This window comes from Myotis nattereri, assembly GCF_964212035.1.
Source record: "Myotis nattereri genome assembly, chromosome: 4".
NCBI classification, from domain to species: Eukaryota; Metazoa; Chordata; class Mammalia; order Chiroptera; family Vespertilionidae; genus Myotis; species Myotis nattereri.
Window position 1 is genome coordinate 65,852,389 of NC_138079.1, and position 18,331 is coordinate 65,870,719.

The window sequence follows — 18,331 nt, forward strand, 5'->3', positions numbered from 1 at the left end:
CTGGGTCCCCAAAACACATCACAGTTTTGTGGAACACAGGCCTGAAAAGTTAGGCTGGAAGTAATTCAATTCAAAGTGAAATATACGCACAGAAAATCTTAGTTTTTAAACACAGTATTATTTAATCCTCTTTTAAAGATGAAAATACACCATTGTTTAAGACAGCGGTCACCAACTGATGGTCCACGGACCACTGGTGGTCCATGAGGTCTGAAAGGTTGGCGGCTGCTGGTTTAAGATACCTATACAAATAAAAGCCTAAGTGACCATTACGACTGGAATGACTGGAATGACCAGTCGCTATGATGTGCACTGACCACCAAGGGGCAGATGCTCAGTGCAGAAGCTGTCCCCGGCCTGCAGACCCCAATCACTGGATGGGGCCTGCCGGCCAACCTCCTGGTCCCTCCTGCTGGCCAGCAGGCCCCCCTTGCCCAATCAGGGCCGGGCCTCTGGCTGGGACAGGGAGCCAGGAGTGGGTGGTGGCACATATGGCCCTTTCCCAGGGGGGCGAGTGCCAGCTTCCTTCTCGGGGCTGGCGGCCAACCTCCTGGGTCCCTCCCCCCCGGTTGGCATGCCCTGATCACCCAATTGGGGCCTGGCCCCGGGCTGGGATGGGCAACTAGAGGTGGGTGGTGGCAACCAACCTCCCGTGGCACCCAGGCTGGGGGCTACGACCTCTCACTGGCTACCTGGGTTTTGGGGTGGGGGTGATGGGGACAGAGGTGCGGTGAGAATGCGGGGTATCCACTGAGCTCGCTCTCACTCCCCTTGCTACCCTCCCCCGGGACACCAGGGGTCATGCGCCAGGGAAGCCCTCACACTCGGGTGCCGGGCGCCCGTAAGGAGCCCACCCCGCACCCATGCGGCCTCTTCTGAGTGAGCAAGGCCGCAGATGATGGGACCACAGGGGCCGGTCAGGCTCCCCATGGGTTTGTGTAAGAGCCGGTCTGCAAGGCTGGCCAGGAGAGAGCACGCTGCCCACCCAGCTTCCGTGTGGCGCTGCTGGGCGGCCCAGAGGCCCATGCTGTGCCCCGGCCTGCGGTGTCTGGCCATGCTCACCGCATCTTTGCATGGGGACTTAGGCGCCATGACTCAGGCTGAAGGGGGCGCACAAGGGCCCAGCAGCCCAGGTGCTGCCCAGGGCGCAGAGGTCAGCTGGGATCTGCCCTTCCACGCCAGACACTTATGCTTTGATCACCGGCCAGGCTTAGGGACTGCACCCATGCACAAATTTCATGCACCAGGCCTCTAGTATATAATAAATTAGCATGAATGCTTAAAGATATTACTACAAGAACACTCACTTTAGTTACATTTATAGTCTCCTAAATTTGAAATGGCCTCAATATCCAAGAACTAAAGATTGGCTGAATAAATTATGTCAAGTCCATTATACATCTATGCAGGAGAAAATACACAGCTCTTAAAATGGGGCTGTATAACAACATTAAAAAACTTATTAGAACATATCCACAATATATTAGATAAGAAAAGTAAGTTGTAAAATATTACTATATAACTTTTACAGAAAAGATATACAAATGACTAGAGGCTATATAATATAGTGTCTGTACTAGGAGAATGGAATTTAATATAACATTTTTAAACTTTATAGATGGGAAGTTTCCAAGTTTCCCAAATTTTCTAAAGCAAGAATGTATTTTTATAATAATCAAAGCATAACATATGTTCTAGTTTTAAAAGAGCCACCTGAGAGGCTGTCCTAGAGGACCTGGGCCATGCATTAGCCACATTCTTATTCCCTACCAAAGAGGGAGTGTGGTTAATAGGACACATGGCGGTGGGACTTGAGGTGGAAGGTAGATGTGAGGGCTCAATACAGTCCCAGGTGGCTCTGTGAAAACTGCATTTCACTGGATCTGCATAAGCCATGAGAAAACCCAAACCCCTGTCCCTAAATTAATCAGCTTCTAGAATTTGGGCTTCTGAAGAGAGAGAGAGAGAGAGAGAGAGAGAGAGAGAGAGAGAGAGAGAGAGAGAGACATTGGCCGATATTTCTATAAGAACATACGAGAAGAAAAAAGCAACCTGCACAGATTTATAAAAAAGCATGTGCGATGCTTCCTGCATCTCAAGAGGAATGAAATGTTGATTTAAAGCAAGGAATGTTTTTATATTCTCAGTGGGTCTCGGAATAATTTCATGAGGCATGGCGTTTCAGAAATAGCACAAGATTTGAAAGTTTGCTTACTGATTATACCACACTGAACTTGATCTAAATGGGATTTAAGGCTTCTCGTATACAAAAATAAATGCAAAAGATGAAGATAAAGACATTAAATATTAAGGCTATAATTTTTGTCCTAAGCTACGTACCTATTAAGTAATCTTGGCCAAATTACCTTTTTAAATCGCAGTTTGCTCATCACCCAAATGGGGATAATGATAATACTTATGTGGCAAGGTAATCTGTTGCAAAATTAAATCATGTCTAATTTTTGCCACTGAGGACCCATCAGAAAGAAATGAAATTTCATTTCCTCCCAGCCTAGTGCGAGGAAGGAACCTACAATCAGATTTAATTTGGCTTTAGAAACAATAAGTCACATGACATTCTCACAACCAACAGCAGTGGAGAAAACTCAAACACTTTTTTTATATCCCTGGCATGAGAGTTAAATGAAACAATGGATATCGTATGCTATGTAAATGGCCATGCAATGTTTGGAGGTTAATTACTGTGAGTAAAAATTCCATTTACTTGCCTGACCGGTGTTCCTCAGGAGTTGAGCATCAACCTATCAACCAGGAGGTCACGGTTCAATTCCCAGTCAGGGCACATGCCTGGGTTGTGGGTTTTGAGCTCGATGCCCAGGGGGGGACATACAGGAGGTAGCTAATCAATGATTCTCTCTTATTACTGATGTTTCTATCTCTCTCTCCCCTCCTCTCTCTCTGAAATCAATAAAAACATTTAAAAAGATGCCATTCACTTCACACAATGCTACATAGCAAAATGATCCAGGAGACCTGGGTTTTCATCCCAGCCCCACCCCTATCTAGCGGCTGAGCCATCTCTCCCTGCTCTGTAAAATGGGCACATACTCTGGGTTTTGCCCTACCTCACAGGGTTATTGTGAGGCACAAGTGAGATAATATATGTGAAAAGTCTGTGGAGAGTGTCAGGCAATGGTGATCTATAAACAAGCCACAACGAAGTCAGTAAAATTCTATGAGCTCTGAACAACAAACAGGGATTAAAACTGATTGGTTAAGTGGTTTCATTAAAGTAGTCTACATTAAAAACAAATAATATTAGTAATCCAAATGTCCATCAATAGTAGAATGGATAAACAAAATTTTGATAAATAGAATACTCACAGCATGAAAAATGAATACATTTAGTATATACTACAAAAAAACAGAGACCATGATTCATTCATCTAATGTTAAAAATAGACAAAATAAGTTAGTTTGCTCAGAGAAACCTACATAAGCAGTAAAATTCTAACAAAAAGTAAGGAAATAATTATCACAAAGTCAGATGGTGTCTTTTTTCTGGTTGGGAAAGAAGGGGATGGTAAAGATGTGAACAGATAAATAAAAGGAACTTCTTGGCTTGAAGGCTATGTTAAATTTTTTGTGTGTATGTGCATATATACGTATATTTTATACATTTTCTATATATTATTTTTCACAATAAAAACCAAGAATAACAAAAAACCTACTGAATTCTGTATAAATTGTGTGTGTGTATATAAATACTTTTCTAAAAGTTTGCTTCAATTCCAATCTCAGACATACCCAACCAGGAAATTACTCGGTTGAGACTTTAATCTCTTCAAAAAGCAAGTATAGTCATTAGGCAGGCTATGGTGACTAAAGTTAACTACTTGTCTACTTATTAATAATTTCTGACTGCTTAGATATTTTCAGGGTCAAATTAAAAATTCCAGTATCTACACTAATAAAAGAGAAAGATGCAAATTGACCATACCTTCGTGATGCTCACCAGCCAATCAGGAGTATGCAAATTAACCCAACAAAGATGGCGGGTTAATATGCATACATAGGAGCTGAACGGCTGGAGGGCGGGGTGGGACACTTGTGTCGTTGCCATGGCGACGATGCAGGCGTTCTGCACCGCCCCAGCTGCGCCAGGCCTCTGGGCAGCGTGGGAAGGCAGAAAGGTGGCTCCTGGCTGGAGGGAAGGCAGTGCTGGCAGCCAGAGGAAGGAAGGCCCATTCTTGCACGAATCTTTGTGCATCGGGCCTCTAGTTAATAATAAAAGAACTATTGGGCTATAGTCACCACCTAAGTATATCTTACACCATCAGCCTAAAAGGAAATGCATGTTTACATCCATGACTTACCAGCTGGCTGTGTCTGTGCTATTCTCTTAGGGTAAGTCTTGCTTCGGCTTCTTGCCACATTCTGATCTGGCCGGGGAAGTTGAATAGAAAGATCTCGACTCATTTGCAATGCTGTCCTGCCACTTGAAAATGCAACATTTTGATTAACACAAGTAAAACCACACAGCACAAAAGTAAACAACAGCTCATTCAGAATATCTGCAAAGTATAGAAAGAAGAAAAAACACACACTCACAGGAGCTGTAAGCAAACATAAGTTCCCAACTGATTTACATTGCAATGTTAACCAAGGAAGTAGTATTAAATTCTAATAGGAAACATTTAGGTTAGATAGAAGGAATGTGTTTTTGGAGAAGAAACAGGAAATGGGGGTTTATTAAAGGAGGACTAAGGTTTAGATTTAACAGAAAGGTGGGCTAGCAATAGAGAATTCTGATCGCCTTCCGACTCTACAACAAAATGATGAAGAAATTATGTTGGGCTGAATTGCATAAGGGCAATGACTGTACGTGAACTGGCATCACCCCATGGTAAGTTGTACAGCATCCCCTCAGGACCACTGTGTGGTCTACTCTCCACCCTGCTATGGCACAATCAACCTTTTATTATGCTCGCCCCACCTGCACTAGATCAGGTGCCCAGGAAGATTTAAAACAGGCCGGAAACCCCACACACAGTGCTGCTTCCCTGAAGTGCTATGAGGATTCAGGAGGCTGAGCTTTCTCTGGGGATGGAATAATCTCTGAGAAATGTGTAATTTCATTCTCTGGGTTTCAGCGAACATTCATCCTACTGAAAATTCATCCCACAGCTGCTGAATTTGAGCCAATAAATGACCCCGGCTTCCACCTAAATATTTTAGGTGAAAATTTCATTTAGGTACAAGGAAAATATCATTAGGGACAAGGAAAAATGCATTTCTTTTTATCTAGTTTGATTCACCTCAAGAAGAGCCAGAAAGCCTTTTAATGGCCCCAAATCCTATTCATCCTACATTTACAGAACAAATATCAGTGAATCTCTCCCAAATGAGACTTACAGAGCAAAATTTACCTCCTACATGCTTCTGTGAGAGTTTCCCTTCCTCACTACCCCATCCACCTTTATTAGATTTTTTTTTTTTAGTGCTTGAAACAACCATAAAAAGAGGCTTATCATCAGGATAATTAGGGACACAACTTGATATGAGCTACCATGAATGAAGATGCCGGGGTCCACCTATGAGTGTACTAGTGTTCAATACTTCATGAGAACTGGGGTGAGAGAGGGGAGCAAACTGTGACAGGCTGGGTTTTTTTTCACTTGAAATTTAACTATTTTTTTTTAAAGGTAGTAAATAAGATCACTAACACAAACAGCAATATCTCTCTCCTGGAAAGTTAAAAACAAAAATCCCTATAGAGAGCAAAATTCTACTATTACAAGTAGAATGGAGTGTGAAGATAAGACCTACTTCCAACAGACTCTCCCTGCTATAAGACTTGGGTACTGTGTACTTTATTGCATAGAAGAAAAAATATTTGCCCTAAAAATATAACCCATCATGTGGACCCCTGAGACATTTTATAATGAGATTTTACTTACTCCATTTTTCCACACGCGTTTTCTCTCAGGAATAACGGAGACATGACAAAATCATATCACAAGATTAATAAAACTATGGCCCAGAACCATACCCTGATCTGCCACCAGCTGTACAGGACCTAAGACTTGAACAAGTTTCCCGACCTCCAGCTGGTCAGCATGGCACAGCGGGCAGTGGGAGGAGGAAGAGACCACTAAGCCATTGGTCTGCCGTTGCAAGTATAGCTCTGTCTCAACTGTATGATCTTCAACAGGCTATTTTTCAAATCTCCAAGAGACTTAGTTTCAACATTGATAATATATGTCTACTTATTCTTACTATTTCCGAGTGGAAATATTATTGTGCAGTATTCTTACTATTTCCTTGTAGCAGACAGTATTTGATAAATGGTGACTCTTTGTAGAGACAGTGCAGAGATTTATTCCCATGATCACCCACTCCTTACCTCCTCACACTCTGGCATACACACTCCCATTCTATGCTGAGTGGCCCTGCAGCCCCAAAGTGAGGGGTCGAGGAAAGAGAACAAGAACAGAGACACCTGGGTTCAAATCCCAGCTATCCCACTTACTGATCAAGGCCTTTAGTTCAGTTAGTTTACTCTGGGGCTTGGGGCTCAAATTTCTCATCTGTATAAATGAAGAGAAACCTCCTTTGGCGGGTCACTGAGCCCATCCCATATTTACTTTATGTGATTAAATAAAGTGACACCTGTGCAAGCACCTGACACGAAGGAGGCTCTCATGAGAATTTGTTCTCTTTCAGATTTTAAGAAATGTGGAGCCCTGGCCAGTGTGGCTCAGTTGGTTGAGCATCATCCCATGCACCAAAAGGTCACCAGTGAGAGTCCCAGTCAGGGCACATGCCCAGGTTGTGAATTCGATCCCAGGTCAGGGTGTGTGCTGGAGGCAACCAATTGACGTATCTCTCTTTCTCTCCTTCTTCTTCTCTCTTCCTCTTTCTTTAAAATCAATAAATACATTTTTTTAAAAAAAAGAAATGTGGAAAGTTCATGAGATTTAAGTCCTACAAGAAGGTCATCTGGGTTCCCAGTGGGTGTTTCTCAGGCCCAATTCTCACTCCTGGAATATAAATTCTATTCAACTTATTCATCAAAACAAGGAGTCCCCTACTAACTTAACAACAGGTAAATGCAAAGTTAATTTCTAAGGGGTTCAGGGAAAGAAATACCAGTGTATAATAAAATATTTTAATCAAAGATTCGATCAAGTTCTATTTCAGATTATTGGTCTCTGATAATAAAACAAAGGAATTAGATTGTTGGATTTCAGCTCAGATTTCCCTCACAAAATCTGGAATTTTGATTGACTGTCACACATCACTACAAATGTGTAATATTTCCCCCTTCTTAAGTAATGACTAATTTTTCTAAAAAATATTGAAATCTCATTGATATTCAGCATGCCTGAAGATGCAAGAAAGGGATCAAGACTAGAACTGTCTTCCTACATCACATACACCTACAGACGCACCACTGTAAACGTCTACACATAATTATACACACAACTGCAGACACACCTGCATTCGCACCCTGCAGCATTTATGCTGCTCTTTATCCCTCATGCTCTAAAAGCCTGCCGGCAAAGGAAGGGGCTGTGTTTCCAGAGCACTGCCTTCATTCCATGAGGTCTACAGAACATCTCAAGAGAGAAGCAGGCATATGATGTTTGTTAAAGGCTGGGTATTTTTCCTCTTTTGACAACTAACAGTCCAGGTGCTGGAGACCACCCAGGAGTCCGAGACCCATCCCTGCCCATGACCAGATCTGGGCAGTGGAATGAAACACATTTCTTCCAGGGATGGAGTAACATTATGCTTCCTACAGACAGAGACGGAGATTTGGGTTTCATTAAAACTGACTAGGCAGTTAAGACCAGCCACCAAATTAGAACAGATTTAGCAGAGCTTCCAGTTCTGCAAAGGTTACCTTTAATTACTTTCTTGGAAGAAATGATATTTAATATGCAAAATCCAATAATAATAATTCCCAGTAGCCACAACATTTGCATTTCAATAAATTTGAGAAATCAGGTATTCGTAAATTTGTGGAAACTAACTACAGCATATGTTAAGCAGCATAATTGCAATTTTAATAATAGGAACACAGAGATAGAGTTACACATTTTCTCTGTGTTTTATGTTCTAAATGGAAGAACAGCCCAAATGGTGACTATTAGCTGTTCACCTCAACATAAAGTAGGTACTCTTCCCTTAGGTTCCTGATAATTATATCACTGTCTGAGCAAGAACCTTGATAAGCAAAAGGTTAAATTTTTAGTTATCAGTGAACACCAAGTAGCGAGAACATCTATAATTACTTAGGTTTTATATGTCATCAAATAAGCAAATATGCAAATGAATAATGTGTAACAATGAATGCAGTGAACATTTACTATTAATCACTCTGTTATTGATTATCTCTGGTTTCAACTTCAAGGCCAAACATGTGGGTTATAAAAGAGGAATTAGCCCTGGCTGGTGTGCTCAGTGGTTAGAGCACCAGCCTACACACCACAGGGTCTCATGTTCAATTCCCGGTCAAGGGCATGTACCAGGGTTGTGGGTTCAATCCCTGTCCCCGATTGGGACAAGTGTGGGAGGCAACCAACTGATGTACCCCCTTCACATCAATGTTCCTCTCTCTCTCTCTTTTCTCTCTCCCTCCCTTCCACTCTCTCTGAAAAGCAATAGAAAAAATATCCTCAGGTGAGGATTAACAAAACAAAACAAAACAAAAAAAGAAAGAGAGAGAGGAATTAAAATCTGGCATACCATTGTCCTACAAACACTTGACTTGGCTTTATTTATTTATTTATTTATTTATTTATTTATTTTTAATCCTCACTAGAGGATATACTTTTATTGATTTTTTAGAGAAAGAGAAAAGGAGACAGAGGGAGAGAGAAACATCAACCAGTTACCTTTCATCCTGACTAGGGATAGAACCTGCAATGTAGGTATGTGCCCTGACCAGGAATCGACCCTGCAACCTGTCGGCGCACAGGACAATGCTCCAACCAACTTAGCCACCTGGCCAGAGCTTGGCTCTACTTTTAAGTTTCCTAGGTAAGCATTTCATTCAGTGATGTCTCCAGTGAGGCTGACAGAACAGTGTCACACCTCCTGAGCTGCATGTCTGCACTCTGCTTGGGTTTTACAGGGCCTCGGACCAGCCTCACTGCCAGAATGATGTAGCTCTCTGAAGGCAGAGGTGCTAAGATCTGAATCTTTGCATCTCCAAGGCACCCAATATCATGTTTACACCTCACACACTCTCTATTAACAGAAGGAGTTGAAACAAAACAAATTCTTTTTCAAAACATAGAAAGCTGCCCGGCCGGCGTGGCTCAGTGATTGAGCATTGACCTATGAGCCAGGAGGTCACGGTTTGATGCCCAGGTTGTGGGCTCCATCTCCAGTGCGGGGCCTGCAGGCGGCAGCCGATCAATGGTTCTCTCTCATCATTGATGTTTCTATCTCTCTCGTCCTCTCCCTTCCTCTCTGAAATCAATAAAAATATTTCAGCCCTAGCTGATTTTGCTCAGTGGTTAGAGCGTTGGCCTGCAGATGAAGGGTCCCGGGTTCGATTCCGGTCAAGGGCACATGCCCGGGTTGCGGGCTTGATCCCCAGTGGGGGCTGTGCAGGAGGCAGCCAATCAAGGATTCTCTCTCACTGATGTTTCTATCTCTCCCTTCCTCTCTAAAATCAATAAAATATATATATATTTTTTTAAAATAAAAATAAATAAATAAAAATATATTTAAAAAAAACATAGAAAGCTCCCACTTTTGATACTGGCACTTGAAAAAGACACAAGCACCTGCCTGGCTGCAGGACAATTACAACCAGGCTTTTCCTGCAACATGCTAACACTCTGCCTAGTGGACAGAAGCACAGGCCCTGGAGTTAGACGGCCAGGGTGTGAACTCCATTTTACTGCTTCTAGCTGGGTTACCTGGAGAAGTGACTTGGCCTTGCTGAGCCTTAGTTTCCTCACATATTAATCAGGGTAATATTAAGAAGACTGTGATGATTAAATGAAATAATAAATGGAAAACATTTAGCACAATACATGGCACTTAATACTGCTCAATAAATTTTAGATGTAATTGCTAGCCTCACTACATGTAGGCTTTATGCTGCAGAAAATATGATTTGATCCACAATATAAAGTATACATTGTATTACAACAGGGGATCGACTGAATGTCCTAAGAACACCAATCAGCTACTATTCAAAATATCTATTATCTCATAATCACAACATAATTACAAGTGATATGTTCATCAAAATACATTTCAGAAGATAAACTCTAGTACATTCTAAAAGTTCTAAACTTAACAGAGCTAACATAGACATTAAATATAATTAAGCCTGGAAAATCGTTTTTGTCAAAAAAGTTTTAATAAACTATTATGCTAATAAAATTCACTGGCACTGTACAAAAATAAGAAAAAAAAACTTTAATGTGCCTGTATGTGAACAGCTGAATTAAATATTTATGTATTTACATATACACACCCCAAGGAAAAAAATGGTATTTACCTATACCGGTGCTTATAACTCATGGATCCAAACTTGCTGAGTTTTCTTGACAGTGAATTTGATTCATTTTCTGGCATTCTAATGAATTTTTAAAATAAAATTAAATTAAGACTCAGAAATACAGATACTTTTGCAACATTTGAGCAAAAGCTACGTAGAAAATATAATCATACAACACCTTAACAGCTAATCAACATATCTTATTTGTTCTACACATTGGCAGGAAATAATAATGTTATTATAAGCTAACTGTTGAAACACAAACACACTCTAGGAATTTATATATTTATATAATGTTGAAATACTCATACTTTCTGAAGACATCATTGTCCTTAGAAGCTTTAGTTGTGAATCATATTACTTTCTCTGCTTAAATAATCTTGAGAACTTTGTCACTAGGTTGATTTACTCAAGCCAAGGCCTTCACAGCAGTTAATCATCTCTGAGGAGTGGTTCAGTCTCCTTTGTACTATAGTCCAGCACTTCCCTCTCCAGGGTACCTTCAACAGACACTTCCATGGGGACCTGTTCCACCCAGGCCCCTGACCGAGAGGTAATGTCTCAGGCTTTCTGGGAAACATCCCTGCCCTAATACATGCTAAATAAAGGACACTGGTCATTTGATTAGAATACGTCTCCAATATCATGCTATTTGGGGAAACTGCTCCATGCAAACCAAATAGGAGTAAGGGGAAGAATGAATCTAGTTTTAAATTTAAAAACACAAATACAACTGAATGTATTACCTGACAAAATTTAGTGTTATCTTTATACCATAAAGATGTGAAATAAACAAAAAGTATCCCCACAATACAACGGTCAATTCTCCACCCCCACTTGACCTTCCAGGAGCACAGCATGCAGCAGAGAAAATTCAACATGACATTTTCCTCCTTCATCTTCCATTTCCTTACACACTTTCCAGGTTACTCCTTCTCATAATCCATGGCTGGCTCTTCCAGTCCTCTAAATCAGGGGTCCTCAAACTACGGCCCGCGGGCCACATGTGGCCCGCCGGAAATATTTATCCGGCCCTCCGGGTGTTTTTGCCGCCGCTGCCTGTCCTGCTTAGCAGCCGACTCATCCCAGGCCCGCAGTGCGCACGTGTGGAATGTCTGAGGGACAGTGAACTGGCCCCCTGTTTAAAAAGTTTGAGGACCTCTGCTCTAAATGCTGGCAGGGTCCCACAGCCCAGTCCTTGGCTTCCTGCTTCTCTCTCTTCACTTTTCTCCAAGGTGACCTCATCCAGTCAGCTTTGCTTAAATACTAACTAAATTTACATGGCCAACCTTGGTCTTTTCAGTAAGCCTTATACATCCAACGTCTCCATTTAGATGACTAAAAGGCATTTCAAATTTAGTATGTCCACAGCAGAACACTTACTTTCCACGAATACCAAAGCTGTACTTTTTACATAAACAAATAAAAATTGTCCTTGGCCTTTCTTATAATGTGAGCAAAGACGATATCTATGTGTGCATGTATGTGTGTACGCATGTCTGTGCATCTATATCTATTTCTATTAATGTGATCAAGAGAATTAGGTGACTGAAAAAAATAAAAGAGAAAAACTTCTAAATTTCTACTGTAGATAGAAGAGAATTCTTGTTATAAAAACAAATGCAATTTTCACTTGTTAGAACAATCAACAAAACTTTCACATTAACATACCTAAAAAATGTATGATGTTCTACACTACACTTCCAAAGATGCTTGCAAGCAGTTTTACTCCGAGCTTCAAAAAAGAATGAAGTTTCATTGCACTGAGAGAGAAAAAAAGAGAGAGAACGTCAATCACTGACCATACATTCTTCAGGTGATAGCCACAGGTAACAAAAATTCAAGTAAACAGTCAAATTATTGTTAACACATAAAACAAAGAATATCTCTTTGTAACTATTTTTGGAGGGTTGCTTTAAATCTCAATTAATTAAAATTACAAAATATAAGCCCATATAAATCTTAGTGCCATCACCTACTTCTACTAGTATATCACCCATGACCATGGATAACCAGGGTGATGGCACTGAAGTACCACAAACTTGTCAGCCCCAAATGGGCACCAAAAACAGGAAAAATACTGACCATGGGCAAATCAACTCCCAATAAAAAAGAGATGCTCACAAATCCAGTTCTTAACTGTATTTATTTTTTTTTTCATGACTGAATAGGAAATCAAGCAAAATACAACAACATAAGTAGCAATAAATAAATAAATAAATAAACAAACAAACAAACCATAAACTCTGTGAAGTTATATAATTGCCAACTTAGTTTTAAATAAAAACTAAGCTCATGTCTCAAATGCAGAAATGCCCCTGGAATGAGGTTCTATGGATTCATAAACAAAATCCTCAATCCTCAAAGTGGAGGAATAATTAAAATGGCCCCCACTACTTTTAATAAGGACAGAACATTCATATGCATAACATTTCTCCCAAGTCCATCTGGAATGAGGCCCAATTTAGAGTTTATTTGAAAAAATGAAAGGGTGTGATAAAAACAGAGCCAATATTTGCATGTTACAGCAAGGCAACCTGGAACCCTTGTGAGGTGGAGGGGAAATTTAGGATAATTCCCAGGTTTCTGGCTTGGGTGCTCCAAGTAATAAAATACAGCAAGTGGGAAAAATGGGAATTTGGATGGTGACGGAATGGACAATAAGTTCAGGCTATTTTGATTTTGAGGTGCCCACGGAATTGAGAACTAAACATGCCTAGTGGGCCAGTAAACATACAGGCGTAGAGCTGAGGAGTGAGGTCGCATCTGCTGACATAGATGATTTCACCAGAGTTTTAAAAAAACTTGCTCAGAACAACGGTACAGAGTGAATAAAGGTGGAGTCACCGCAGAGATGAGATGTCAACATGGATCAGGAGGCAATGGTCAGGGAGGCTGGGAGGAGAGAGCAAGTCCATGACCCAGAAAGGTCAAAGAGGGTTTCAGAGGAAGTTACTGCATTTCACGGTAAGAAATCTTCGGTGACATTCGTGAAAGGGGTAGGGAGTACAAAATAAGAGACGAAGCAGAAAAGTCAATGAATTCAGAAAGTGTTTTTCTCAAAAGTAAAAGAAACTGGGGGGAGGGATGGGAAAGGGTTTGCAGAGGAAATCACAGATGATCTGGGGGGGTGGGGGGTGCAGGGTGGGAAGCCAAGGATCCTGCAGGAGATGGGATGCTTAGAGGGACTTTTTTCCTTTTCTTTTTTAAAATATAGAACATAAATATTCATGGTACAAATGCCCAAAGTTCCCAAAGTGGATGCACAATGATAACAAAATCTCTCTCCTACCACTGGCCCCAATTCCCCTCCCAAGAGGCAATGACTATTAAGAGTTTCTTATATAACAGGTGGGTGTTTTTAAGGTCACTGGATTATCCAAAAATATAACATACAGGTCATGTATTTTAAAAAATAATTCTGCTTGTGACTGCACTGTTATCTGGATAAAGGAATCAGATAAAGCCAGTACAGGACAAGCTGCCTCCCCTCCCCCGCTACCACCTCCTCAGTATCTGCACCCCCTTGTCCCTGTGCCTTTCAATAAGTGGCAGGACTGACTGGGCATCACCAGCGACAAGAAGTGGTGGCTGTGATGTCTGCTGTGGGGCACAGGCACTTTCGCATGTTAGCAAGAGCACCCACAAACGAGGAGGCACTTACATACCTATATCACATTTTCAAACAGTTACTTAATTACATCTAATCCAGATTTCCAAAAGTGAAGGAGAAACCAAAGACCATTCAGTCTTAAAAACAAAGCAAATCTCCTCAAATTTTTCGTGGACTGATTTTCACTTCATTCTTCACATAAGCGTTTGTATTCCTTTGCTTTTCAAAAAGACACCTGGTCCTAGGATAGCTAATTTTTAATATATTTTTAAAACTACCATTACTTCATGAAAGGATAAAAGGTATTAAAGATCCAGCCAGAATTGGGTTTTCTCAAGTTTTCTTTGGTGCAAATATGTGAAAGGAACAAAAGAGCCTCCCACAGGCCTCCTAATTACTGCTGCCATGTACAAGTGACAAGTACAGACTCATCCTCCACTTACACAGCTGCCTGCTCCTTATCCCATTGTAATCCAAATACTAAAAGGGGGGTTAACAACGAAAAAGAGAGCTAGGGGTTCAGAATAAATCCTGTGTATTTTCGCCACTTACAGCAACTGCTGGTGTGAACATAACGGATACAGCATTGCACACGTCCCTTGCTTACTACCGCTCCCCTACCTACAAACCTTTTCCAGAGACAATTAGCACCTTCCCATTCATTCATACAAAGATGACGAGCTGCTTAACTTTAGTTCATTTCAACCGACTGCTAAAATACTTTATATCCAAGCATGCAATGCTTGCTTTTGGCAAAATTACTCAAACACCTTCAGAGCTTTTGTCCCTTCACGCCGGAAGCAAAGCTATGGTCTGAATCTACTTTTTATTTTATGAACTGATCAAGCTTAAATCACCTGTAACTCAGATATCATGTGGGGCTTCACTGTGCTGTGGGTCTCTAGGTAAACTTGGCTCAAACCCCCAATTCTGTCATCTGTTAAGAATCCAGGACCTGTATTATATCAATGAGTTCCAAACTAATTCCCTCTGGTCTTCTCAGTCTCTTTTCTCATCTTTGCTGGCTATGTTTCTCTTTGCAATCTTGGAAAAATAAATCTACTTCAGCCTGGCGTCTGCTAAGCATACTGAGATTACTGACAGGGTCGTGGAGGAGCTCACACGGCAAGGTGCTCAGCAACCTGCATTCCCTGGGCCGGACCAAGCTGTGCGGCCTCTCCCAAGCCTGACCTCCTTGCCACACCCAACCCACACTCCAGCCAGTTCTTCTGTTCCTCGGAAGCAGCACAACTGGACAGTCTGCCTTCCCCAGCCTTTCTAGAATTATGGAGATGAACATCTTCTCAATCCTCAATAATTCTCAAATTACTATATATTTGCCCACCTCCAAGGTCACTAGAAGTAACCTCAGGTGCAGTGCACAGGTCAGACACTTAAGAGTAAAATACATTAGTGTTGCTAACAATAGTAAGATGCAATTGTTACATAAATACTATCAAGGCCCCCAGCAAAGGGGCTGCATCAGTGATTCCTAGAGGTGAGAGGCTAAGGAGAAGTGTGAGGATTACTAGGCTCAAGTATTGTGGGATTCTTTTTGTTGTTAATCTTCACCTGAGGATATTTTTTCCACTGATTTTTTAATTTAGAGAGAGTGCAAAGAGGGGGAGGGAGGGAGAGAGAGAGAGAGAGAGAGAGAGAACGGAATGAGAAAGACACATCGATTGGTTGCCTTCCTCACATGCCCTGATGCGCTGGAGATCAAGCTTACAACCCAGGTACGTGCCCTTGACCAGGAATTGAACCCTTGACCCTCTGGTCCTTGGGCTGATGCTCTAACCATTAAGCAAACGGCCAGGGCAGATTCTTCTTTTTTACAGAATTTTTTAAAATTTATTTTTATTGATTTCAGAGAGGAAGGGAGAGGAAGAGATAGAAACATCAATGAGAGAGAATCATTGAACCTGGGACCTTTCATTCCGCAGGCTGACGCTCTATCCACTGAGCCAAACCAACTAGGGCCAGATTCTTTTTTTTTTTAAACATTCAAGCTCCACAAGATTTATATGTACTTGACAATTGTTAACTTATTTTAGGGACTGGGGGGAAAAAACAAGATCATCAGAGGGCTGATGGCAAATGACTGAAATGACTACTGATAAAGCGAAGGAAGGCAAGGGGTTGAACTGAAAAGATTATTTTATTCTTTAACTGATAGTAGAGACCAAAGAGTTATCACAAAATTTTAAGTGTTTTGAGAAACTTTATCTTTACAAATGGTGAGATTGAATAGCTGCATTAAAAATTAGAACTATCTGTGCATGAGAGCACAATGTTTGTTCTAACAACTTCCCCCATAGTTCCCGCGGCTCCTCTTCTAGGCATCTCAACCCAGAGCAATAGTTCAGAGTGAGCCCCGCAACAAAAAAAGGTACCAATCTTGTTGTTTGGAATGAGATGTTAGAAGGGAATTTTAAAGCACTGAGTAAAATATTATCTTACTCAAGCTTTTTCTTTACATTGTGCTCCCTAGAGAGTGTTTCTTACAACATTAGTATCTTATGATATTGGCAAAAAAAAGAAGAAAGAAGAGTTTTATGGTTAAGTAAGTTTGGAAAACGATGGGTTCAATACTCAGATCAATTTTTTTTTAATTTATTGGGTGACACTGGTTAGCAACATTATATAAGTTTCAACTGCACAGTTCTATAATACATTACCTACCTGTATACTGCATTGTGCGCTCATCGCCCAGAGTCTAGTCTTCCTCCGTCACTATAAAGTCAACCCCCTTTACTAAACCTCTTCCTTTTCCCTCCACCTCCTTCCCCTTTGGTAACCACCATTCTGTTTCTGTGTCTATGAGTTTGTTTTGTTTGTTCACTTGTTGCTTTCTGTTTTATATCCCACATCTGAATGAAATCATATGGTTCTTGTCTTTTTCCATCTGACTTATTTCGCTTAACAGGATGCTCTCAAGATCCATTCATGTTATCACAATGGCAGTATTTCATTCTTTCTTATGGCTGAAATATTCAGATCTGTAACATGCTAATGTGAATTTCCAAGATCAGGTAAGGTAGTTGGCATTTCCCTGATTTATATGAACAAAGAACTTTTTTTTCAAGGAAGTGTTTTTTCAGTATTTTGGTTTAAAAAATATTATGCCACACAAGCACCCTTACACACACACACAGGAGTTTAATTCTTTCTGAAATGCATGTAATATGGTTTGAATTAAAAATAATTGTGCATTTCAGCAAAGCACTCAGAGAATAAAATTAATTTCCATTCCTGCATATATGTTATAGTTTACAATAAAAGAACAAAAACAGCAAAAATATTCCAGTACTCTTTTGTCAGCTGTTTGGGTTATATTCCAAAATATATACTAACCGTGAAAAACCTTTTTATGTACTTCTTTTACAGATGAGTAAATTTATTGCTTGATGAATAATTGTATATAAGTCTTTCTAGGTTCATAGAAACATAAATTATAGAGTTGGAAAAGATGTGTTAAATTGTGCTGCTTCTTTTTCTTTCTCCAAAATTAAAAATATACACTTATGAGCCAAACCATTAGAAAATATTTATATCATGTTTCAGTAAACTTTGAAAACTATTATGTTGACCTCATTCTGCTTCCTATTTGAAAAAATTCAGATACCAACCCAAAATTCCAGATGGTTTGCTTTTATTATTGTTCAGACTTTATATTTTCCTCATCTGCTCATTAGAGAAACTTTAGCATTTACTAAAATGTCAACATTTTTCTCTTGCAGATTTAATTTTTAATGATAATTAATGTTTATTCTTAGGCTTAAATTTTTAAATAACAAATGTTACTTAAGCTTGTTAAAATGAAGGCATACCCTGTAAGATCTACTGATATTCTCAAAAAAAAATTTTTATAGCACAATTTAAAAATTCCTTCCAGGCCTGGCCGGTGTGGCTCAGTGGTTGAGCATCAGCCCACCCACCAGGAGGTCACCAGTTTGATTCCCCGTCAGGGCACGTGCCCAGGTTTGGAGCTCGATTTCCAGCAGAGGGTGTGCATGAAGCAGCAAATTGATGTTGATGTTTCTCTCTCATCAATGTTTTTATCTCTCCCTCTCCCTCCCCCCTCTAAAATCAATTTAAAAAATTAAAAATAAAAGCAACATCTTTTAAAAAAATTCCTTCTGAAAAAAATGACCTATGTGTTTTAATTATGGAGAATGTCAACAAACACACTAGTAAGTGAAACAAAGGTAACTCTATGGGCTTGGAAA

The 18,331-nt window shown here is 40.4% G+C and overlaps 1 protein-coding gene across 2 annotated transcripts in view; it reads right to left on the reverse strand.

The window, feature by feature from the left end:
* Positions 1-18,331, reverse strand: part of EPB41L4A (erythrocyte membrane protein band 4.1 like 4A) — a 209,073-nt gene that overhangs the window by 54,520 nt on the left and 136,222 nt on the right. For both annotated transcript variants that reach the window (XM_081090194.1, XM_081090195.1), the window contains 3 exons: positions 12,161-12,252; positions 10,490-10,567; positions 4,338-4,459 (listed from right to left, as the gene is read on the reverse strand). In XM_081090194.1, coding sequence (XP_080946320.1) covers positions 4,338-4,459; positions 10,490-10,567; positions 12,161-12,252 — 292 coding nt within the window. The remainder of the gene's footprint in view (positions 1-4,337; positions 4,460-10,489; positions 10,568-12,160; positions 12,253-18,331) is intronic.